The sequence below is a fragment of the Misgurnus anguillicaudatus genome, chromosome 2, assembly GCF_027580225.2.
Source record: "Misgurnus anguillicaudatus chromosome 2, ASM2758022v2, whole genome shotgun sequence".
Lineage (NCBI taxonomy): Eukaryota > Metazoa > Chordata > Actinopteri > Cypriniformes > Cobitidae > Misgurnus > Misgurnus anguillicaudatus.
This window is the reverse complement of record NC_073338.2, coordinates 24,224,808-24,249,237: the sequence shown is the minus strand read 5'-3', so window position 1 is coordinate 24,249,237 and position 24,430 is coordinate 24,224,808. Positions and strand designations below refer to the sequence as shown.

The 24,430-nt window shown below is 40.2% G+C and overlaps 2 protein-coding genes across 3 annotated transcripts; one reads left to right on the top strand and one right to left on the bottom strand.

The window, feature by feature from the left end:
• The first annotated feature begins 10,961 nt into the window (after nucleotides 1–10,961).
• On the top strand, nucleotides 10,962–13,087 carry LOC141369291 (uncharacterized). Its single transcript, XM_073875164.1, has 2 exons — nucleotides 10,962–11,471; nucleotides 11,985–13,087. The coding sequence occupies exons 1-2, from the start codon at nucleotides 11,024–11,026 to the stop codon at nucleotides 12,851–12,853; spliced, it is 1,317 nt and encodes a 438-aa protein (XP_073731265.1). The 5' UTR covers nucleotides 10,962–11,023; the 3' UTR covers nucleotides 12,854–13,087.
• Nucleotides 13,088–13,345: 258 nt separating this feature from the next.
• LOC141369290 (uncharacterized) lies at nucleotides 13,346–16,391 on the bottom strand. Of its 2 annotated transcripts, none has more exons than XM_073875160.1 (4): nucleotides 15,853–16,138; nucleotides 15,373–15,570; nucleotides 15,193–15,289; nucleotides 13,346–14,551 (listed from the first exon to the last, which is right to left on the bottom strand). In XM_073875160.1, the coding sequence occupies exons 1-4, from the start codon at nucleotides 15,964–15,966 to the stop codon at nucleotides 13,608–13,610; spliced, it is 1,353 nt and encodes a 450-aa protein (XP_073731261.1). In that variant the 5' UTR covers nucleotides 15,967–16,138; the 3' UTR covers nucleotides 13,346–13,607. The 2 variants fall into 2 exon arrangements, with proteins under 2 accessions (XP_073731261.1, XP_073731263.1); XM_073875162.1 differs by lacking the exon at nucleotides 15,853–16,138 and adding an exon at nucleotides 16,151–16,391 and having other exon boundaries at nucleotides 13,351–14,551.
• Nucleotides 16,392–24,430: the final 8,039 nt, after the last annotated feature.

Sequence of the window (24,430 nt, the reverse complement as noted above, 5' to 3'; positions counted from 1 at the left end):
GTGGCTTACCAATATCGGGTTCTCCCTTTCGGTCTATCTCTGTCACCCCGTACATTTACAAAGTGCATGGATGCAGCGCTGGCTCCATTACGACTCCGGGGCATCCGTGTCTTAAACTACATAGACAATTGGCTAATTTTAGCCCAATCAGAGAGTATGGCAGCGCAGCATCGAGATGCTGTGCTGACCCACATGAGAGAACTGGGGTTAAGGCTAAATGCAAAGAAAAGCATGCTCTCTCCAGTACAGAGGACAGCTTTTCTTGGCGTTATATGGGATTCAACAACAATGCAGGCACATCTGTCCCCTGCTCGTGTGGAATCCATTCTTTTGGCTGTAGGCAGAGTGAAGTTAGGCCAGTCACACACTGTAAAACAATTTCAGAGGTTGTTGGGGCTCATGGCAGCAGCGTCCAATGTGATACCCCTTGGGCTGCTTCACATGAGACCGCTACAGTGGTGGCTCAAAACCAAAGGGTTTTCCCCGAGGGGCAACCCGTTCCGTCTGATCAAGGTCACGCGCAGATGTCTTCGTGCCTTAGATCTTTGGAAGAGACCATGGTTTCTCTCCCAAGGTCTGATGTTGGGGGTTCAGTACCGTCGAGTTACACTGACAACGGATGCTTCCCTCACAGGCTGGGGAGCAACTATGGGGAGCCATCTGGCTCATGGATTATGGGGGGCCAGACAGCTCAGCTGGCATATAAATTGCCTAGAGATGATGACAGTGTTTTACGCCCTGAGATGTTTCATCCCTCACCTGCGGGGCCATCACGTGTTAGTCCGGACAGACAACACGTCGGTAGTCGCGTACATCAACCACCAGGGGGGTTTGCGTTCACGCCCTTTGTACAAATTGGCGCGGCATATCCTTCTGTGGACACAGGGGAAGTTGCTGTCCCTCAGAGCAGTATACATTCCCGGGTGTCTGAATTGGGGAGCAGACGTCCTGTCGAGACAGGGGCTGAGGCCCGGGGAGTGGAGGCTCCACCCTCAGGTGGTGGAGTCCATCTGGACGAGATTTTACCAGGCGGAAGTGGATCTGTTTGCGTCCAGAGAGACGACACACTGTCCGCTATGGTTTTCTCTCACACATCCAGCACCGCTGGGACTGGATGCCATGGTTCAGCCATGGCCGTGGCTACGGCTGTACGCTTTTCCCCCGATCGCTCTGCTCCCGGGAGTTCTGGAGAGGGTTCGTCGCAACAACGTCCGCTTGTTGTTGGTAGCCCCATTCTGGCCGAACCGAATATGGTTCTCAGACCTGGTGTCCCTCCTCGACGGCTCACCTTGGGAAATACCCGTCAGGAGGGATCTCCTCTCTCTGGCGGGTGGCTCGATTCTTCACCCCCGCCCAGAGTTATGGAAACTGTGGGTCTGGCCTCTGAGGGGGCCAGACTCATAGAATCTGGTCTTTCAGCTGAGGCTGCTGAGACCATTCTTCACTCCAGAGCTCCCTCCACGAGGAAGCTTTATGCCTTTAAATGGAGAGTTTTTACTTCCTGGTGCAGCAAACACCTGCATGACCCTGTGAACTGCCCAATTGGTACAGTCTTGGAGTTTCTGCAGGAAAAGTTCACCGCAGGGTTATCTCCTTCTACACTGAAGGTGTATGTGGCGGCCATCTCGGCTTACCATGTTCCTTTGGTTGGGCAATCCCTTGGGAGAGACCCGCTGGTGGTTCGCTTCCTTCGTGGCACTCGGAGGCTGAGGCCTGTAGTCCGACCCAGGGTCCCAGCTTGGGACCTGGCCGTTGTGCTGGAAGGTCTGCATGGCTCCGTTTGAGCCCATTGAGACTGTTCCAGTCAAGTTTGTGGCACTTAAGACAGTACTTCTGTTGGCAGTCACTTCTCTGAGGAGAGTGGGTGACCTTAAGGCCCTGTCGGTTTCCCCTACGTGCCTTGAATTCGCACCGGGGATGGTTAAGGCTTTCTTGTACCCAAGGCCCAGCTATTTGCCTAAGGTACCGACTAATGTGCCACGACCTGTCGTACTTCAGGCCCTCTGTCCTCCCCCATTTAGGGATAGGAATCAGGAAAAGCTTAACTTGGTGTGTCCAGTGCGAGCACTGGATGCCTATGTTCACAGATCTTCTTTGTGGAGGAGGTCTGAGCAACTGTTTGTGTGCTTGAAAGGCCTGCCGGCGACCAAGCAGACACTCAGTAAGTGGATAGTTGAGACTATCTCTCTGGCTTATGAGACCACTGGACGGCCTTCACCTATCGCCGTCAGGGCTCATTCTACCCGGGGTATGGCAGCCTCTAAGGCCTTGTGGCTAGGGGCTTCAATGCAGGATGTCTGTGATGCGGCAGGCTGGTCCTCTCCGCTCACATTCGTTCGGTTTTACGAGTTAGATGTTGGTGCTACGCCTGGAGCCCAGGTGCTCATGTCTTAAGCTGTGCGCGTTTTTACACACAGACAGGCATTTGGTAGTATGGTGTTTTGGTACATCGTTCCCATAGCGTAGCTTCGGCGACGCAGCTCGAGTTCCCTCGAAGGGGAACGTCTCGGGTTACGAATGTAACCATTGTTCCCCGAGAAGGGAACGAGACGCTGCGTCTCCCTGCCATACTCCCTGCATCCCTGTCTCGTCTTGCTTCGGCACAATTTAGCTGAAGTTGGCTTGCTGGGTGCTCTTTTTATAGCTTCCTGGTTCCCACGTCACCCGCCTATGACGTGTCACTTGACCATTGGACTGATTTGACATACGTGCTTCAGACGCAATCACGCAGAGGGCGTTCCCATAGCGTAGCTTCGGCGACGCAGCGTCTCGTTCCCTTCTCGGGGAACAATGGTTACATTCGTAACCCGAGACGTTTACAATGCATGGAATAGCACGCTGTGATTTGTTGAGTGGATTTATTGGATTCTGCAGAGAAAGAGGACTGGTGTTCATTGCGTTTTGGGAAAAAATTGAGAAAAGATGACAGAACAACATGGCAGATAACGGATTTTGTGTAAAATTAAGAATTTACTTTTTTAATACTGACCTGATACAATACTGATTTTGGTGGTAACCACTGATCTATATAAATGACTGAATTGTGAATGACGTCACAATTGTGAAGCCACCGCACCGCCATGTTGGTATTCCCAAACATTCTATTAAATCAATGGACGTAATGATAAAACATCACTTTACTAGTCTCAGTTTTTATATCTGAAGTCAGATGGCTTCACCTCACCCTGTTACTTAAAGGCGGAGTCCATGATGTTTGAAAGCCAATGTTTATATTTGAAATCACTTAAACAAACACGCCCCTACCCCAATAGAATCTGGACCTTCTGTTGATAGACCCGCCCCACACATACGCAACCCGGCATTTGGTTTGATTTGATTGGCTATAAGTGTGTTTTGGTAGTCAGCCCGTCTCCTTTTCCAACGCGTTTTTCAAACATCGTGGACTCCGCCTTTGAGCGTTCTATGCACAATCCAGTCATTTATATAGATCAGTGGTGGTACCTCATTTTTGGAACCAAACTCTTCATATATGATCTCATGTAGCATTAATTAACATTTTTCTAAATAAGTTCATTTTTACATGTCATATTTGCTGACACATAATCTGAAATAAAACATGTCAAAAGCATGCATGTAATATCTAGGACAGTGGTTTCAAATGTTTTAGCATGCGTCATGCATCCCCTTTTAAAAAAAACATTCAATAATAATCTCACAATTAAAGGAACAGTATGTAGGATTGTGGCCAAAACTGGTACTGCAATCACAAAACTGGTGGCCAGTACACAACATGACAACATAAACATCAGATGAGGGCTGCAACTCCACTTTTTAAATGACAATATCCTTGATATACAACCCCAAAACAGAAAAAGTTGGGACACAGTAGAAATTGTGAGTAAAAAAGGAATGGAATAATTTACAAATCTCATAAACTTATATTTTATTCACAGTAGAATATAGATAACATATCAAATGTTGAAAGTGATACATTTTGAAATGTCATGCCAAATATTGGCTCATTTTGGATTTCATGAGAGCTACACATTCCAAAAAAAGTTGGGACAGGCATCAACAAGAGGCCAGAAAATCTTCATGCACACACAAGGAACAGCTGGAAGAGGACCAATGTTTAGGAATAGGAATGTTGTCCCATTCTTGTCTAAAACAGACTTCTAGTTGCTCCACTGTCTTAGGTCTTCTTTGTCGCATCTTCCTCTTTATGATGCACCAAATGTTTTCTTTGGGTGAAAGATCTGGACTGCAGGCTGGCCATTTCAGTACCAGGATCCTTCTTTTACGCAGCCCTGGTGTTGTAATTGATGCAGTATGTGGTCTGGCATTGTCATGTTGGAAAATGCAAGGTCTTCCCTGAAAGAGGCGACGTCTAAATGGAATCAAATGTGTCTAGAACTTGGATAAACCTTTCAGCATTGATGATGCCTTTTCAGATGTGTAAGCTGCCCATGCCACATGTACTCATGCAACCCCAAACCAACAGAGATGCAGTCTTCTGAAATGAGCGCTAATAACAACTTGGGTTGTCATTGTCCTCTTTAGTCTGGATGAAATGGCGTCACAGTTTTCCAAAAAGAACTTCAAATGTTGATTCGTTGGACCACAGAACAGTTTTTCACTTTGACACAGTCCATTTTAAATGAGCCTAGGCCCAGGGAAAAGGCCTGTGCTTCTGGATCATGTTTAGATATGGCTTCTTTTTTGACCTACAGAGTTTTAGCTGGCAACAGCGAATGACACGGTGGATTGTGTTCACTGACAATGTTTTCTGGAAGTATTCCTGAGCCCATGTTGTGATTTCCATTACAGTAGCATTCCTGTATGTGATGCAGTGCCGTCTAAGAGCCAGAAGATCACGGCATCCAGTATGGTTTTCCAGCCTTGACCCTTACACACAGAGATTGTTCCAGATTCTCTGAATCTTTGTATGATATTATGCACTGTAGATGATGATAACTTCAAACTCTTTGCATTTTGTCTCTGAGAAACTCAGAAAACTATTTTTCGCTGCAGCATTGGGGGAATTGGTGATTCTCTGCACATCTTGACCTCTGACAGACACGGCCACTCTGAGAAGCTCTTTTTATACCCAATCATGTTGCCAATTGACCTGATAAGTTGCACATTGGTCTTTCAACTGTTCCCCATATGTACATTTAAATTCTCCGGCCTCCCACTGCTACCTGTCCCAACCTTCCCCGGAATGTGCAGCTCCCATGAAATCCAAAACGAGCCAACACCTGGCATGACACCTCAAAATATCTTACTTTCAACACTTGATATGTTATCTACACTACACTGTGAATAAAATATTAGTTTATGCGATTTGTAAATTATTCCATTCCTTTTTTACTCAGAATTTCCACCGTGTCCCAACTTCCTCTGCCCTGGGGTTGTACATTTCTTACATACTGTTCCTTTAAGATTTCAATTATACAAAGTAGATTTTTTGGTAAGCCTTATTCTTTCCTAAGTCTGATTACACAGAATTTATGATAAGTTAATATATTTCATAAATGTCATAAAATTGGGGCTCCGTGGCACCATCTGGCAGCCCCCTGGGGGCCATGAATGAATAAATTGTAATTTAAGTGAACTGTTTGAAATAATCACCTTGTGGAAATAAATTGAATTTCCAAGAACTAAGGATCTAAATCTGAGGTTTCAATAAGATTCTTTTAACAGTCCACAGGTATATGTGTCTTAACTTAGCACCAAGCACCTCTGTAGTCGGCACTGTGTTGGTAGCAGGAGACAGAAGCGCCCCACTGATAAAGTTAAGTGGAGATAAGGTCACGGTAAACACTAAGCCATTCACCTCCAAGGGAGATTGTGACAGGAGAAAGTCAGTAGATTAGGAGAGGCATTTGGATGAGCAGAAGGGGTTGTCCACACAAATAAAGCTCCTCTGCACTGAGAATGAACCTAATAATAGAGTCGTAATAGTGTCTAAATAATGAAGGGAAAGATAAAAGGTCTGAAGAAGGAGAGGTTTAGCATTGACCGTGATAAAATTGTTATGGCACAATCAGGACATGGGTAATAAAGTATGTGATGTACATGAGATCATATGTGTTAAAGTGACACATTTTTATCTGGCTTGAGGAGGATACAGAACAAACCAACCGGCAAGGCGTTAGGTGCAGAACACCAGAAAGAGAAAAACATCCCAAGGCTATATTTTTCCATTACACTATTGTGGTAGCATACGAACCTATGAATTATGGAAGATTGCAAGTTGCATTAATAGCACCGTCAGCTCTGCTACTGCGGTCATTCACAAAAGATACCCTGACCTCCTAAACCTTCACTGGCTAGGTGAGTAATGACCAGGTTGTCGGTGTCCCTTTCATACAGAGAACCCCCACGCAGGAGGTTTTGAACCCTGGCAGACAGCACCTGTGGACAATGCCAGGCTCTCAGTATAAATAGCCATATTGTTTGCAGGCTGTTAAGCACTCAGAGTATGTGGGAGGTGTACTGCCAATTAAAGCTTTTGTGTATGAGCCAAATGCATCGACTCCCTCAGCAGTGGATAAAACACACTGGCTCGCCCTTTTCGCTTTGTTTTTGGCTATTGAGGCTGGATTATGTTACGCGCTGCACATCAGTAAGTGCTTTCAACTTTTTTTTCGGATATTCTCACTTCACTCATCATTTCATGCTAATAATTTAACAGGGGATGAATTTGAACACTGGCCATAAGCGTACAGTAGGTGGGTGGAGCCTTAGGTTTGATGGAGTTTGAAGTGATAAATGTGCATAACATGGCGAGCATAAATTCATTTTGGATTTACATATGTTGCTGCTCACATCATTTAGTCAGGCGAGTTTCACACCAAAGTGATTTGCACTGGCAGCGTATGTTTTAGCAAATGCAATCTGTCTGTTCACCTAAAATAAAAAGTCTGTTATTAACTCAAATATGCAGTTTTGCTTTTGTACTTGGGAGGCACCTAATGGCAGATGGGCCATAAGCACCAATTTTTTTAAGTTAGAGGCCCCCACTCATTTGGTTGTACTGTAGATTTATAACCATAGATATTATAGAGACTAGATGCCCTATTGGCTGCTGGACACTGAGAAATATGGCCACCACCTTAAACCGGTCGTAGGCTATATGAAATTAACGATTTTGCCAGTTGTGTGTTGTAGGTGTGTTGGTGGGTTAAGAGTTTTGGAAAATTGTTAAAAAAATTGAAAAATGTGTCATAGCAATCATAAAAACTGTATTATAGGGTGCTGAGAGCTGCAGAGAGGGTGATCTGCCAAGCTTCAAGAATACAAGCTCCTAAAGTGTCAACAGTCATGCACATTGTGCGGGAGGAGATTGGAACAGAGGATGTTTTCCTTCTTGGGGAGCACATTGAGAAGACCCAGTTTGGCATCGACAACCATCAGTCTGACTTGTTTGTCATTGGTTGTGTCTGTGTTTTTAAAGATAAGGCTCCATCAACTTAAACTACAGAAAGGGAGCACGAGAAACAAGCTCTGCAAAACAGTCCTCTTTCATGGGTTTTAGTGTGTTTGTGTGTGTAAGAGAGTGTGTGTGTGTGTGTGTGTGTGTGCGTGCGTGCGTGCGTGTGTGAGGAAACAAGCTTATAAATCAAACAGAATGATGTTTCTTGAAAATCTAAGGTACAAGAAAGTTTTTTGCAATGGTTGGGGTTAGGGTTGGGGTTAGGGAAAGGGAATAGAATATACAGTTTGTACAGTATAAAAACCATTATGTCTATGGAATGTCCCCACAAAACATGAAAACCAGAATGTGTGTGTGTGTCTCAAATCATTATAAATTGTTTCTTCAAATTATTAAAATATCTTACTTTACTGCAACTATCTGTTTCTGCTTCTTTATCATATTTAAAGTGTGTGATTTATAAAATACCTTATATTCTACATGACATATTTTGATTTTGGATGTCTTATCACATTATATCTTATATCAGAATATTATATTACTGTTAAGTAATGAATATTAAATGAATATTCATTCCACCTATGAATATTAAAATATGCCAAACCATATGTCCTGTATCATAGCTACATGAATGACCTTTTGCAGCAAAAAAAAAACAATGTGAAAATTAATACAGTATTCAGTAAGCTCATTGCACCTGCCCTACAGATTTCACTGAGTGGAGTGGGTGACCGGTCTAAGATGGCAGCCCCACGGCTCGACCACGCCAGTAGGCAGTAGCGGTCGATAGGGAGTCTATCTATATCAGAGTCCTGCACGAGTTCATTTTTGGAGACCTGCTCCTGCCCGTACTCGCAAAGTTCCAACCCAGTCTCATGCAATACATGCGCCAAATTACATTTTGGTGTGCATATGATACGCCAGTCCTTTACATTGACTTAAATGGCGCATCTTTTTGTTGTTTTATTTATTGGTTTCTCAATTTTTTCTGTTTTTTAAACCGTATTCACTTGGGTTTTGGAGATTTGCTTAAAGGAATAGTCTACTCATTTTCAATATTAAAATATGGTATTATCTTAACTAAGAAGTGTTGATACATCCCTCTATCATCTGTGTGCGTGCACGTAAGCGCTGGAGCGCGCTGCGACGCTTCGATAGCATTTAGCTTAGCCCCATTCATTCAATTGTACCATTTAGAGATAAAGTTAGAAGTGACCAAACACATCAACGTTTTTCCTATTTAAGACGAGTAGTTATACGAGCAAGTTTGGTGGTACAAAATAAAACGTAGCGCTTTTCTTAGTGGATTTAAAAGAGGAACTATATTTTATGGCGTAATAGCACTTTTGGGAGTACTTCGACTCGGCGCAGTAACACCCTCCCTCTCCCATTATGAGTGTGAGAAGGGGAGCGGACTTTTCAGGCGAGTCGAAGTAAAATAACCCAGACATTTTTAGAGTGTAACTATGATTAGTGAATTTTTTTTTTTTTTTTTGGTTAGCCTATTCGGGAAATCGAAGGAGGTTAGGGGGACAGGTCCTACCATCACTCTAAAAATGTCTGGGTTATTTTAAATCCTATACTGGGTAAATATTGGACAGAACGCTGGGTTAAAAATTACCCAATGCTGGAATGTTATTATCTAGTGATGGGTTGTTTTAACCCAGCGGCTTGGTTATTAAAACTTATGGTTTGGTAATGACAACCCAACAGTGTATTGTGTCCATAATTTACACAGTATGGGTTGAGGATAAACCCAGCGATTTTTAGAGTGATCTGAGGGTTGCCATACCTCTCCCCCTCAAAAAATTTTTAAAACCATGTGTATTATAAATAATATTATTATATAAACTTTACATAATTATGTTAGCAGTAAAACCATACAAATACAAATGGGGCAAAAAATGCACCTTACAGTGGTTGCGGCCTGCTTTCATCGTTTACCTCACATCAACTGCACTCACAAGTTTGTTGAAAGAAGAAAGCTCTTCTGTAGTTATGAAACTCCAGTAAGTAGGCTGCCAAAGCAAATTATTTACTTTAAACATGAGATACATGATCTAAGTGGGATAAAGGATGTACTAAGTCATTAATACATTAATTGTGATCAAAAAAAGATGATTTCCATGAGTCAGATGTTAGCGATTATACCGTTACCTATAGATAACAGTTATTATGTTTAAAATTAAGTTGAAATTTGATTAGTGACTTGTTTGAGAATATAAAGGCTGTCTCCTGTGTACATATATATATTTACAAGTACAATTTTAGCTCTATAATTTGTGTCTCCAAAAACTTTATGTCCATATGTTAGCCTGCAATTTACCATATTCCTTAACAATAACACAAATAAAAAGAAAATATGAATTCTTTTACATTTACACTTAGGCTTTAATCCAAATGTAAGTAAAACAAAAAGTAATACAATATAACATTTTGTCTAAAAAGTAATAAAGCTAACGCATAGAGAGTAATAAATCTAAAATTAATTTCAGGATAAGTGCTGACTACTGCCCTTATGTATAGCACTTGTCTATCTGCTGTGTGAAGTGCTTGAGCATACCAAAGTACGTTTTTGCCTGCTTATTGGAGTTGAGGACTGGAAGTTGTCCAGCAGTGTACATCGGTTGGAACTGAGATAGCACGTAGAAAGACAATAGCTGCCAGCTGTGTCTCCATCTGCTTGCAGCTGGCATCAAACTGAGACTGAGTTTTGAAGCTCTGTAACAGAAGCTTATGTGAATTCAAAGTTGAAGCAAGATCCTTTGTTTAGCCACAAAAACACAATCTCTTTGAAAATTAGAAATTCTTTCTAGTCTTAGACATCATGTCGCGCCCGCGTCCACTTACTGATCGTCTGATGCGTGCTGCGTACAAAATGTTCACATCATTTTCTCAATCAGAAGCTCTAATCTGGGATGTTTTTCCAAAAGCATTAGCAAGCTATATTTGCAAGTTCCCCATTAATAAGATAGTTCAGCGATTCAGTGTTTTTCCCAAAACCATCATTCCAATAAACATTCACAAACTGTACTACAAGCAAAGGTCACTTCATTTATTAAGGTTTTGAAATGTTGGTTTAATTCCACAGTGATCTCACAGGAATTCATATGCACTGTATTTTACGAGTTTGGCTAATTTGTATGAATTCGTATGAACCCTAACCCTGCCCGTAACCCCAAGAGGCAAAAGCAAATAGTTAGAAAGAAACATATGTGGTCGTACAAATTCATACAAAATAGCCACCTCGTAAAATGCATACGAATTGCCATGAGATTGTGTTTATTAAATCCTGAAAAAATTAAGGATCTAACATTACAACGAAAGAGCCACATTTCTCATTTAATTGGCCTTTCAAAATGCAAATCTTAAATATACTGCTGTTTAAACTAGCTGGAGGATTATAGATTTTCTTTTGTTTTAGATTGGATTTAAGTGAAATTCTTTTGCCAATATATTCAAGACTGCTTTTTTAATAACCATAAATCTGTTTATACAACAGTTCTTTCTGGTTCTCGAATCTGATTGGCTAAGAGCCATACGATATAGGATTTTTTCACGGACGTTCGAAATCACATCCGGTTCAAGAATAGTTGTGACGAGCGATTTCCGGTCAAAACAAAAATGGCTGAAGCAACATCTAGATGTCACTGTAGCGTCCCCCATTGCTCAAATAATAAGCAGCGACAGCCCTATTTAAGTTTTCACGCATTCCCCAGCTTTGATTATGACAGAAATAAGTGGGTGCATGCTATTCGACGCGATCAATCTACGACTTTTACTATCCTGAGAGGTAGTACGTTTGTTTGTAGCCGGCACTTCACTGACGCCGATTACACTTCCGCTACTGGTCGAAAACGTCTAAAAAAGGGAGCAGTTCCGTCCCGATTTCTTTGGAACAACTGGGGACAAACAGCACGACAGTCTGTGTACGAAAGAGTAAGGGCTCGACACGGACTTTGTGCTTGTCCCATCCTTTCCTCTGACGATGCTCAAGAAGACGACGGCGACATGGTTCCTGAGGTAACAGCTGGTGCATCAGACCACGACTATGCAGTCGCTCCTCCTCCAGGTAGGTTTCGTTTCACTTTCAATCTTTAACGCTCAAGAAAATTAAGTGCTGCGATAAATGATGAGCATGAGTAAAATTAAGATTAATACAAGCCTGTTAAAGTTACCCATAGGAAACTAAACTATGGTTTAACTACAGTTTAAACAACAACAACAAAAATGTCTACTGTAGTAAAACCATGTTTTTTGTAATAGTAATCAATCCACCAAATAAACATGGTTACTATACTTTTACCACAAAAAACATGGTTAATTTTCGTAAAGGGTAGTTTTGCATTAAAGTTTTAATGGTAATCTCAGGTTGTATTACTGCACAGCATGTTACACAACTTTGACATTTCTATGTACGTTAAACATACCAAGTTGAATGTCATATAAGCATTGCTAAGATAATGCTGTTGCTGTTATTTTATGTACACGTGGTCTGAGTTGGTGAAATTTTTAATTTTTGTTAATTTATATAAGTACTAATTATTTTTTCATTGTTTTAATCTATTACTTTTTGTGAATCTAGGTGCACAGGATGCAGCAGCTGCACGTATAAATGAACTGGAAGCTGAAGTCAGGAGACTGGAAACTGAGGTCATGCAGCTGAGAATAGAGCACTCTCTGTCCCAGTTCCAGAGATTTTGTGCTTCAGATGAAGACATACGTTTCTACACCAGGTTTCCATCTGAAGAGGTCTTCCAGGCATTCTGGAAAGCGATTGAGCCCTCTGCTTCCATGTTGGTGTTCTGGTCTAAGGCCCAGAAGAAGGGACAGACAGCTAGAATAGAAGCCCCTGAAAGTCATCACCGCAGTTTGCCGCTGATTGATGAGTTTTTCTTATACTGCTGTCGTGTTGCAGCAGGACTTAAAGAGAAAATGTTAGCTGACATTTTCAAAGTTAGTCTCTCCACTGTTAGCCGCATCATTATAACATGGGCTAATTATCTTTACCTTATCCTTGGATCTCTACCAATATGGATGAGCAGACAGGAAGTGAATTCCACAATGCCTGAGAAGTTTAGGCAGTTTTGTCCAGAGGTGAGGGTCATCATTGACTGCACAGAGATACGGTGCCAGAATCCATCTGCACTCACACTCCAGTCAGAGGTGTTTTCTTCCTACAAAAATACCACCACCTTTAAGGGGTTGATTGGTATTGCACCATGTGGAGCAGTTACATTTGTATCAAGCTTGTTCACAGGTTCCATCTCTGATCAAGAGCTGACAAAACAGTCTGGGATTCTTGACTTGTTGGAGCAAGGGGATGCTTGCATGGCTGACAAAGGATTTACCATCACGAGCATGCTGGCAGAGCGAGGGGCCAAACTCTCATACCACCTTTTAAAATGGCAGCTCAGTTCAGCAGAGAAGATGCAGAGAGAACACAAGCCATAGCACGCCTTCGAATTCTAGTTGAGAGAGCAATCAGAAGAGTGAAAGAGTATCACATCTGGGACACCGCTGTACCTTTGACCATGTCTGGAACAGTTAACCAGTTGTGGACTAACTGCTGCCTGATGAGTAATTTTCAGTGGCCACTTGATGTTAAAGGTCACAAATCAGCAAGTGCATCATAGCCAGTTCATTTTAAAGTGTGGCTTAAATGTAATATAATGCATTATATCTTTATTTGTGTTTTGTGTTATATTTTTCACTACTTTGTACAGTTTAATATGCAAATAGTACACTACTCAACATTTGAAGTGGATCAAAACCTTTCATAAAATGGTCTTTAAACCAATACCCGTTCTTGTCTTAGGACAACTTTGATTAATTCAGTTTTTTGACCCACTTCAAATGTTGACTAGTCTAGGTATAAATGTTAAAAATCAGTAACAATTGCATTTTCAAAAAAAATTTATTGACAGTAAAAAATATGTTAAGGTAACAAACTCATAAATATGTATATAATATATGGCAGGTATATTTTTTATGTTGTGTGTACACACACACACACACACACACACACACACACAATTTTATATATAGCATATAATACAAATCTTGAAATCATTAAAACAATACATTAAATAAAAGTACTATACAAACAATTCTTGCTTCACATTTTTTACAGTATTAAAATGTTATATAAATACTGAACTGAACTGAACTTATGTATTTACATATTGCATGAGACAAATAAAGTCAATTAGAGCCCACCCTTAAGATATTCATCCATGTATGTACAAAAATAGTAAAGGTCCAGGTTCTCTCTCATTTCAGTGATCATGACACTGTCCCTCCACACTCTTTCGACTGTTATGTCCTCTTCAGTGTAAGTTATAAAGTCACACCAACTGAGTCCAGTTATAGCCAGTTGACCTTGAACCTGCCAGTAATATTTGTGGGATTTTTTAAGGGTCGCCTGTCCATTTACAATCTTAATATGCCTAGCCTCAGAAACGGTATGAACATCAGGACATTTCACCTCTGCAAGACCGAAACAGGGATCTGCATTAGGGTCATAAACTTTGGCATCAGGACTGGCACCAAGGTATGGAGCATCCGGGTGTACCACAAAACCACAAGGTGAGACATTAAAATTGAACAAATCAGAGTAACATTCCAGTACCTCTGGTTCCTTGTCAAGGCCGGATTTCATTGCCTTAGTTTGCTTTGTACCCTTGAGCATCCGTCTTGCAAGTGCCTGGCCAGATGTCTCCCCTCGCACATGACAAGCCTCATGAAATCTGCTAGCTGTCACTCTTGGCTTACGCATTTCTTTCCATAATGGACACTCTGATTGGTCTTGAGTTTGCTTCTCTATTACAGCTGCCAACTCCGGTGTAACACTTAGGCTCTCCAAATGGAAGAACTGGTGGCAGCTTGCAACGTAGTGCAGACTCCTTGGAAATGTAGCACCATCAATAGGCAGATTTGGGAACAAAGGAGCATCTGGGTGTTTCACCTTGTTTTTGGTCACGACAGGAGGGCACTGGTAGGAGAGCACAGAACCTCGGGGCACCAGACCAAATCTGGAGCCCACTAAGGACATTTCAGAGAAGTCATTTAGAACACAGGAAATCAGAGGTTGGGGAGTGAGTCCTTTTACAGCTCTTCCAACAGCTAGTACAGCTGGGTCAGGGAGGGGACCTAAAAAAAAACAAAAAACATGAGAAATATTAGGAAAGCATTGACAATACAGCAGTCTTAAATTCGTTATGTTACGTAACATTTGTTATGTTATGTAAGATATAACATCCAATTTGTGACACCAGTTCCTCCTTCTATTTAGAGATGAGCAAACATCAATGGCGCAAGATTTGTCTCAATAATTCACGCACAAAAAACTTTGCACACATGCATAGCCAAATTCAGATGCATGAAAAAATATCCACAAAAAACGAAATTCATGTTCACAAAATGAAATATATATTCATAAAATATGTTTCACAAACAAATTTCACAGATGTACAATTTCTGGCCAAAAAGTTTTGAATGTGTAAAATCCATGAGTTTCGCATGTACACACAAATCCTGGCGATTCACGCACTAATGGTGATTTGCACATTCAGAGTACATGATAAAGTAGTGCATTTTTAAACATTCATAACTTGTATTCTGTAAACTGTTTTGTGTTTTTACATTTTATATATATATTTATTTTGAGCATGTCAATTGTTTTTTCTTAATATGCATGCAAATTTGGCTATGCATGTGTGCATAGTGAGTTTTGCATAAATTAGTAAAGACTAGCTCCATGAACATTACTCAATCTGTACTAATAACATTACCTGTGTATGCTCTGTAGAGAGTAGATTTGCATACTGTTCTGGAAGAGATCTTCGGTTTTTTCACAACCAACTGATCCGTAGTCTCTGCAGCAATCCCCTAAAAACAACAATAGAAACGGCATATTTCCAATTATCTACATTACTCTGCAATAGTGTGTAACTTGTTTGTCGTTATGTCACCTGTGTCCTTGGTCTATGCCATGTTTGCAGCATGCTTGTGGATGCCATCGTTGGTGGTACAGTCTTCATCTGCATCATGCTAAAGTGGGCCGTTTGGAAAAACATAGCTACAAGATGATTGCACAGTGCTTTCCCTGCAGTGCATGTGCAAGACGAACTTGTGAGCTCAACAGGCACTGTGTCAGATTTAAAACGGATCTAAAGTAAAAGACAAAAGCCATTATCAGTATATATTAATGTACTAACCTATACTACAGACAGAACCTTGATGAGAACCATCAAACAACAGTTTTAATAAAAGGGAAAGGAACGTCAATATAGAAATCTGCAACCGCAGAATGAAAAAACTATTTAAAACTATCCCTTACACTGTAAACGTTTTTATTTTCAATATGCAAACCGGAGTCGTGTTAGGGAATGTCTTCATTTCTAGTGTAAGAGATTAGTTTTCTAAACAGGTTTTTCATTTTCTAAGGTAACCTGCAGTGAGTGTGGCTCCTCACGCTTCCTCATCGACCTAAAACACCTACACCTCACGATAATCTCAGTGTTTTTCACACTCGACACTGAACATTGCATGACAAAAGTGAACATATTATTAGAAATATCACATTAAACATCATCATTTACTATGGTACGCTCTCTCAATTGACTAGCTAATCTTATCTGTTTTAAACAACTCTTCAGCCTGCAATTTAATAAAGATAATTTAAGCAAAACAATAACATTTACGCTATCGCGTTAGCTATACCATGCTAATGTATGCTTTGTCACTTACCTTCGTAATTAAAGATGTAATTTTCGTGGAAGAACTTATATCCTTTGTTAAGTTTTGAGTGCGGAGCAATGGCATGATGGTCAACAAGACGAAAAACATCCGCTGATGTAAATTTGGGTAAGTTCTGTAAAGAAGTTGTAAAAGCTAATGCGCCTGACTCCATTTTGCCGGAAATCGCTCGTCACAACTATTCTTGAACCGGATGTGATTTCGAACGTCCGTGAAAAAGGCCTATTGTGCTGATAACAGCACTGTAACCTCTTCACCTTTCGTATTATTCCGCCACCTAGTGAATGGAGGTCCTAAGCAGGCTCATCTCTGAATGGAAAAACACAGACGCGCTGTTTGAATCACGCTCCGTGTGTCTCATTAGTTGGCTCATAAATCAGTCTGTGAATCCCCAATCAGAAGTATTATTTCGTCAAAGATCAGCGCTCTTGGATGTTACGTTACAGTTAATGGGAGTAATGTCTTGTCACATCGTGTGGATGATTAACACTTGGAAAGAGGAATATAAACACTCGTTTTTTTCTGGAGCTATATTTCTTATCAGAACGCGAAAACACCGTGGAACTCCAGGTAAGCACCGCAGCTTTTAAATGTGGACATTGATCATTTACTTTATCGTGACCTGACTATTAAAACATGTTATGAGATATCGCCACTGATATATTTATAAGCAGCATGCAAAAACATCTCTCTGACACTTATAAAAAACAGTTTTATATAGTACTGACAAGAACAAAGTTTAATAATAATAATCGAGTGCTCGTATCACGTTAAGAATAAATGAGAACGCAATAGTAACGTTAAACAAATAGTTTTATTAACTTTTACCTCGCGCCAAAACAATAACAACACAAAAGACACTAAATATGAATTAAAAAACAAGTAATAGTTTGATCATGACACCAAATACTGCTGATTTGATCTCATTTTGACGATCATAAACAAACAAGGCCAACATGAGAGCCGGGGTATCTCTGTCAGAAATGTAGCCCAGAGAGGGCGGTGGTCAGCGGGGCGAGTGAACACTGATGTCCGCTCATGCTTTGGTTCTCATTCGTACCGAATCTCACTAAGCAAACGTTCAAACAGGCGCTATCTTTACTAATCGACTGCAGATTTAAATGTTATACATATACATTCTCGACTGAACTAATCTTAAAACTACACTTTGTGACCAAGAAACGGTAATATAAAGTAACGGCTTTTCTGTCCATTGAGTTGTTATGAGCTTCAAAGCAGCCGAAAGTTTTACCTGTCATTCTGGCCGCCCTCAAATCCGTGGCGGAAGAAGTAGTTCTCAAACAAAGAGGCTTTTAAAATAACTCCGTTGTTATTTTCTAGTTTTCGTTTTTCAAACGTGTGCCGTCGAACTGTTGTATAAAAGCAGTGTCGCTCTCGGAGTCGTGTGATATAGCTCTATATCATCACAGCTGTGATTGCCTCCGGCACTCGGCCTGCGGCCTCGTGCCTCTGGCCTAATCACAGCCGTGATGATATAGAGCTATATCACACTCCTACTCGAGCGATATTGCTTAAATAATCCATATTGTTGTGTTAAATAATAGTGAAACCTCCAACAACTGTCATATTTGTTAAGCTTTTCCACCATCCTAGCGATAAATCAACCGCTTATTTAAAATGACTAGGTTTCACTACCTGTATGTTTGAAGTGTGCAGTATATATCGTCAATGATGCATTGGGGCAGAGAATAATTACAACCCAAAAAATCATTCTGTTCTGTTAATCAAGTCTGTCACAGTATCATAAGTAGAAAAAATTGCCTACCTAGAGGTCATGTTTCAAAGAATTTATAGTTATGTTTAAAAGAATATATTTAATGGTATTAGCTGCATGAATGTTGATCTTGCTTCCAACATCATTAATTGAAGAACTTTTATGATGCCTTTATAATTAGAAACTCATGTGTGCTTAAGGTGACTAATATACTCAATGCAACATTTCCCAGAATCATTGCTAGGGCTCTAATTTAATGCATTATTTGCCTTTGATCAAGGTAACACAGACGATGTAGAGAACATTATGTGAATGTGGAGTGCAGTTTTATTTGTGTGATTATTATGCTAAACACGCTATTTAAACTTTTTCCCTCATAATCGCCATATAGGTTGTGTTAGGATTTGGTAGGAGGATGAACCCAAGCGCAGACGTAGATGAACAACATAAGACTTTATTGACAAAACAGGGGAAAAACAGGAAAACAAAACGCACGAGGGGGCAAACAAAACAGGGTAAACACTAAATCAACACTAAACTACACAAAACTTCACAATGATCAAACACTAAACATAAACTGGACTAGATCTTTTCTAATAACAAAGCACTCACAGAACAAACAAACCCGTACAAGGCACCAAACACAAGCCCTGCGTTCCAGTTCGTTTTTTTATGAACTTCCCTCGCTGACTTCCCTCAGTCTCGTTCACTCGGATGTACGTCATTGCTTACGTTGTACGAGTGCCCACTACTGCTAGAACACTTGAAGTGGGTTCAAATGGATCGCCCTAAGCCCTTGATCACATGGAAAGTGGAGACCGCCCCCTCCATGTGCAAAGCGCGAGTTGCTGAAGTGACGTCACAATCGTGTTGCATTGTGGGATATGAAGCTGCATGAAGTGTACATATGAAGCAGACTCGCTCCCTCGGTCAAAATCGAGGGAGCGAGGGTCTGTCCATACAAACTTCCCTCGTCCACTTGACGAAGTGGAACGCACTTCAAAATGGCGACAGGGATTCCCCCGAGGGGAAGTGCTTAGGGAAGTTCACGAGTGTGTGTCTAAAACTGGAGTGGAACGCACCCAAGGACTTTAAATGGGGAAAACTAAATTACACACACCTGAAAAGAATCATGAGTAAGGGATCGGGGGAAAAGTGACAAAACCCGGGAAATGCGTGGTCAGAATAAACCAATACTAAAACCACGCATCTCCCACATAAAACATTGTACTGTCAGAACCCTGTCATGCTGACTAGATCTAAATACAAACAAGGATGTGGCAGGATCCTGACAGGTTGAATGCCAAAACAAATACAGTAAATTTCACTTATGATTATAGGTCCATAGAGCATATTGGTCCAAAGCCATACGTATTCATCTAATATTAAATATCATATATTATTGTATGTGTAGCAGCATGTGTTGAAACGATATGAATACTTAGATCTCACGTAAGCTTTTACTGTATGGTATATTTGTTTTTTAAATGTATATTAAATAAAGACAACTTACCTACAGTGGTGTGTAAAAGTGTTACCCCCTCTCCAGATTTCTTATGTTTTTGCATATTTGTCACACTTTATTGTTTCAGATCACCAATTTAACAAATTTAAATATTAGTCAAAGATAACACAATCGAACACAACATGCAGTTTTTAAATAAAGGTTTTATTATAAGAGAAAACAAAATCCTGTGTGAAAAAGTGCTTGCCCCCTAATAACTGGTTGGGCCACCCTTAGCAGCAACAACTGCAATCAAGCGTTTGCAATAACTTAATGAGTCTGTTACAGCACTGTGGAGGAATTTTGGCCCCACTCATCTCTGCAAAATTGTCGTCATTCAGCCACATTGGAGTGTTTTTGAGCATGAACCGCATTTTTAAGGTCATGCCACAGCATCTTAATAAGATTGAGGTCAGGACTTAGGCCACTCCAAAGCCCTCATTTTGTTTTTGAAAAAGTTCAACTTTTGTCTCGTCAGTCCACAGAGTATTTCCCAAAAGTCTTGGGCATCAACAAGATGTTTTCTGGCAAAACTGAATTGAGCCTTTATGTTGTTTTTGCTCAGCAGTGGTTTTCGTATTGGAACTCTGCCATGCAGGCCACTTTTGGCCAGTCTCTTTCTTACGGTGAAGTCATGAACATTGACCTTAACTAAGGAAAGTGAGGCCTGCCGTTCTTTGGATGGTGTTGTGGGGTCTTTTGTGACCTCTTGGATGAGTCGTCGCTGCGCTCTTGGGGTAATTTTTTTCGACCGGCCACTCCTGGGAAAGTTTTCCACTGTTCCATGTTTTCGCCATTTGTGGATAACGGCTCTCATTGTGGTTCGCTGAAGTCCCAAAGCTTTAGAAATGGCCTTATAATCTTCGCCAGACTGATAAATCTCAATTACTTTTTTTGTTATTTGTTCCTGAATTTCTTTGGATCGCGACATGATGGCTAACTTTTGAGGATCTTTTGGTCTACTTCACTTTGTCAGGCAGGTCCTATTTAAGTGATTTCTTGACTGCGAACAGGTGTGGCAGTAATCAGCCCTGGGTGGGGCTAGAGAAACTGAACTCACTGAACTGAAGTTTTAACAGGAGGGGCAAACACTTTTTCACACAGGGCCATGTGTGTTGCATTTGTTTTCCCTTAATAATAAAAACATGTATTTAAAAACTGCATGTTGGGTTCAGTTGTGTTATCTTTGACTAATATATTTCAATTTGTTTGATGATCTGAAACATTAAAGTGTGACAAATATACAATAACATAAGAAAACTGGAGGGGGCAACACTTTTTCACACAACTTTCCATGCTGTTGCATAGGCCTACAATTTGATTAATGATTATATTACATTTTATATTAAATCTGACAGATGTAATGTATACCATTAGAAACATTTTATACATTTTAATTGCACTGTGTAAAGCAAGACTGCGATTTTATAATGCAGAGTCGCCCACCTGTCGGAACGTCGTTAGGAACCTGACTGGAGTTTAAATGATGTATTTTCCATGCATGTTCTTTGTTCAAGTCAAGGATATGGAGGAATTAAGTAAAAAGTATCATTCATAAAGAGCATGCTGTTGCCAGCTACTCAGGGGGTCCAACTAATGAAACATCATAATCTTCAAAAATCATAACTATCAAAAGCGCTCGCAATGTTCCAAATAGAAAGGCAAAGACGAAGTCCATAACATGTTCTTAATTATAGGAAGGCAATGAAGAGGGTGGCAATGACATTTCAGTGAATGGACCACTTTTGTACATGATTAACATTTCCGTCAGATCAAAACGTTTCCATTAACAGGAAGAATTTTGGCCGTGACTGTATCAAATGCACGGCGGGTGGCCTTTCAAGTGCCAGTTGTTCCATCCTGGTGTGCGGAGACCACCTAGAAGCTCTGCACGAAATATGAAATGTAAAAACTTTTGTGTGCGCACAAAATCATTTACATTTACGCTTTAATTCCTTTCTTTCTCCTGCTTCAGCAGTGATCCTTTAAGGACAACATAGAGATGTAAGGTATCAAACTGCTTTACAGACGATATGCAGCCTGTACTGGAAATAAAGTTCTTGTAGCTTACTTTCAGAAAGATGTGGAGATATAATTTGTAAATTGGCTGTAACAAAGTTGATGCAATGCAATGCAAACTTAAAGATTCAGTCAGGACTAAATGTCTAAAATTCTTGCCTGCAAATCAAATCATGGCTAAATCGAATGGAGATGTGTGCAGAGGAGCGTTCAACCCCAAAAATCTGAAAACAATGGGTGGAAATGCTCGCTTACTGTGAGTAGACACTAACCTGACACCGCTAAAATATTATCGGTCATACTGTGAATAACGCCAATCCTTCAGACTCTAGCTTTAATATCAGATATATCCTGGAGGAAAAGCAATCTGTAGCAGGCTGAGATGTGAATCCTGTATTCAGTTTTTTTATGACGGTACAGATGAAATCCTAAAGCTGAATGTGAGACAGGCAGATTCAGGCAAGCAGCTACATGGGCAAAAGGAGAACAATCTAGTTGTTATTACGTTTTCTAAAATGCCTATTTCCTACAGAGTTTCAGAGGAGTTGCATAGCTTTTATTTTGAGAGTCGCTGAAGAAATGTGGGCAGACCCTTTATTTTGCATCGATTCGTTTTACTTGATGATTGTTAAAGTAAAATACTGGATGCATTTGGTTTATTTGAATAACTACAAACAGTGACCTTGTCTTTCTCTGACCAATTGTGACCATGTCTGTGAAATCCAAGCTATGTCTTATAATCTAATGAGAGGAGAAGCATCAAAGTTTGATTTTAACCTTTGATTTCACTAAGATTTGATTCTTTGGTATGATCTTAAGCCCGGTGCACACTGTGAGATTCCTAAAAGATTCCTGGAATCCTAGGCTAAAATTTGCCGTCTTTGATCGCTAGTTTGACATGTTCACAGACAGACGATTAATGACCACTGCAATCAAAATTATCCTCCGACAAAATTCTGTCAGTGTCAGAAATTTTGAGACACAATCCTGTGATATCTCTCTACGACAACCGGCAGAGCAAGAACCAATAGAAGCACAGAACCCAATGACGCAATTAGTGCGACAACAACAAACCAACGCAGACAAATGTTGAAAAGAGCCAGGTGGACATACGCGCTGGAAATACAAATGCCAGGTACTCGTCTCCTTCGTTTTTCTTTTTTTATGCTCGAGACAAGTCATGATTAAAATGAACGCTACGTTTTGTTTCGGTTTGCTAGCCTTGCTTCAGCGTGTGTTCGCCCAGCTGTCTCCGATCAATGCCGTTAAACTACAGGCGCGTTTGTTTGTGTGCGTCAGATTTTTAAAAGTCTTTAAACTCTTACAGACTGACATTGACGACTGAGATCATACATTGTGACATGGACTTAACTACGATATTGATCGCACAGTGTGGCAAGCAACAATCCTAAAGGACTATTTAAAATCGCACAGTGTATATCGGGCTTTACTCAGTCAGTATTAAAGATATCAAGGTTATATTTTCACAGAATGTTCTTTACATTATGTAAAAAACAGTAAATCACAAAAAAAACACTTTAGTTGGGTTTTCACAGGCATGGTCGCAATTAGTGAAAATTTATCTCAAAAAAGTTCCTAATTTAATCTAACAAGTTTTTAAAGTCATGCCATAAATAGGTGTAAAATAAAGTATGTGATTAGTTTTACAGGAACACTTTCATATTTAATCCTTAAAATGAATTAAAGTCACACCTGCAATGTGAAATTTCAAGCTGCTGTGTTTTATTCAAGCAAAAATGAGATCTAAATAAGGACTACTCCTACAAAGCATGAGTTTACATGCTTAACAAATCAGACACCTCTGTAGCATATTCATATACTGTAGTATCTTGCAAGCAGAATACATTTTTAAAATTCACACCATGTCCAAACAGCTAGATCCACAATATATTATAACACCTTACTGTATTTATGAAAGAGTTCCTACAGAATCGTGTACATACACATATTTTATTACAGCAGCTAGCTGTTTTTATACCATATACTGTTTCATAGCAGAGCTGCAGTGCTGTATTAACCAACCAGCATCCAGGATACAAACAGTATCCATTTGGATAATTCAGTAAGTATGCTCTGGGAGTGAATGACAGAACCATGGCACAGCTATGCAACATGAATTCTATCTTATAGTACAGACCCGGTCTGGGAATATGACCACAAACCTGGAAGAGAATGAGATCCAGCTCAAGCAGACAGATCTAGCTATGCACCTATTTATGTTGGATTTGTTTTTGAGAGACTAAAAATGCAATTAAACTGTAACAATATTATAAAAAAAATTATTCTGGTTACTTAACATTTCAATTACTTGTATAGTATAGTGTGCTGCTCTTTCATAGCTCTTTGATTATAAATGAGAGTTCTCATGTATATTTCTTTTACTTATCAGCTAGGTTCTCTTTTTTTTAAATGAGATTTTTTGGCTGTACATTTAGGGTCCAGAAAAAGCAACGTTTTAAAAATGGGATTCAATCTGCGAGTTTTTGAAAACAACGGTGTAATCTTTTCTGTGTAAACAACCAAACTGCGTATCTGTAAAAATGATGACATCATGTGCATGCAAATTAAAGGGACATTCCACTTTATTTAATTGCTCATTTTCCAGCTCCCCTAGAGTTAAACATTTGATTCCTACCGTTTTGGATTCCATTCAGCCGATCTCCAGGTCTGGCACTTGCACTTTTAGCATAGCTTAGCACAATCCATTTAATCCATTAGACAATTAGCATTCCACAAAAAAATAACCAAAGAATTTAGATATTTTTTCCTATTTAAAACTTGACTCTTCTGTAGTTACATTGTGTACTAAGACCAACAGAAAATTAAAAGCTCTCAAACTGGCGTAATAATCAAGGACTTTGTTGATGTAACATGGCTACAGCAGACGTAGTGATATTACGCACTGCCCGAAAATAGTCCCCTTGGTTACTTTCAATAGCAGGGGACTATTTTCGGGCCGTGAGTAATATCACTACGCCTGCTGCAGCAATGT

What these genes read in the sequence shown, in the direction of transcription:
- LOC141369290 (XM_073875160.1), bottom strand. Translation starts at nt 15,966, where the DNA reads ATGTTCACTTTTGTCATGCAATGTTCAGTGTCGAGTGTGAAAAACACT. An exon ending in AGGAGCCACACTCACTGCAG is followed by an intron (nt 15,571 to 15,852) that starts GTTACCTTAGAA and finishes CTTTTACTTTAG; the next exon opens with ATCCGTTTTAAATCTGACAC. An exon ending in GGCATAGACCAAGGACACAG is followed by an intron (nt 15,290 to 15,372) that starts GTGACATAACGA and finishes TGTTGTTTTTAG; the next exon opens with GGGATTGCTGCAGAGACTAC.
- LOC141369291 (XM_073875164.1), top strand. Translation starts at nt 11,024, where the DNA reads ATGGCTGAAGCAACATCTAGATGTCACTGTAGCGTCCCCCATTGCTCA. An exon ending in TGCAGTCGCTCCTCCTCCAG is followed by an intron (nt 11,472 to 11,984) that starts GTAGGTTTCGTT and finishes TTGTGAATCTAG; the next exon opens with GTGCACAGGATGCAGCAGCT.